We start from the raw sequence: 363 nt of genomic DNA, 5'->3' as shown, positions 1-363 counted from the left end.
GGGACACTGCACATACAAACTTTGACTTATCTCAACCTTCATACCTCTTTTACTAATTTTATCCTATTATTATTTGTCTTGTCCCACAATCTGATAAGATCTACAAGGAACAGTGAGCAAGCTCTTACAACTACAAAAAAGTATCTACTGTATCATTTCTCGTCATCTTTCAGTACAGTGCAGTCAATCCCTAAACCTACCCCACAACTGCACTCGATGGTTTTTCCTCGCAAAGAATTGCAGCGAGCTTCTTCCGAGTCAAAGCAGGTGCAGCCGTTATCAAAGGCTCGTCCAGAGGTAAGGTCTCCAAGGCAATTTTTTATGCTCCCTGTGTAATGAAACAATAAGACATTAGTTTTTAAA

General features: G+C 39.7%; 1 protein-coding gene across 1 annotated transcript in view; it reads right to left on the bottom strand.

Moving 5' to 3' along the window:
• Positions 1-363, bottom strand: part of LOC119592471 (phosphatidylinositol 4-kinase beta-like) — a gene marked incomplete in the record, with an annotated part of 27,204 nt that overhangs the window by 5,373 nt on the left and 21,468 nt on the right. Inside the window, 1 exon segment of the mRNA XM_037941299.1 lies at positions 201-328. Within this exon segment, the coding sequence (XP_037797227.1) occupies positions 201-328 (128 nt within the window).

This window comes from Penaeus monodon, chromosome 30 (genome assembly GCF_015228065.2).
Source record: "Penaeus monodon isolate SGIC_2016 chromosome 30, NSTDA_Pmon_1, whole genome shotgun sequence".
Classification (NCBI taxonomy): Eukaryota; Metazoa; Arthropoda; class Malacostraca; order Decapoda; family Penaeidae; genus Penaeus; species Penaeus monodon.
This window is presented reverse-complemented; position numbering and strand designations above follow the sequence as displayed.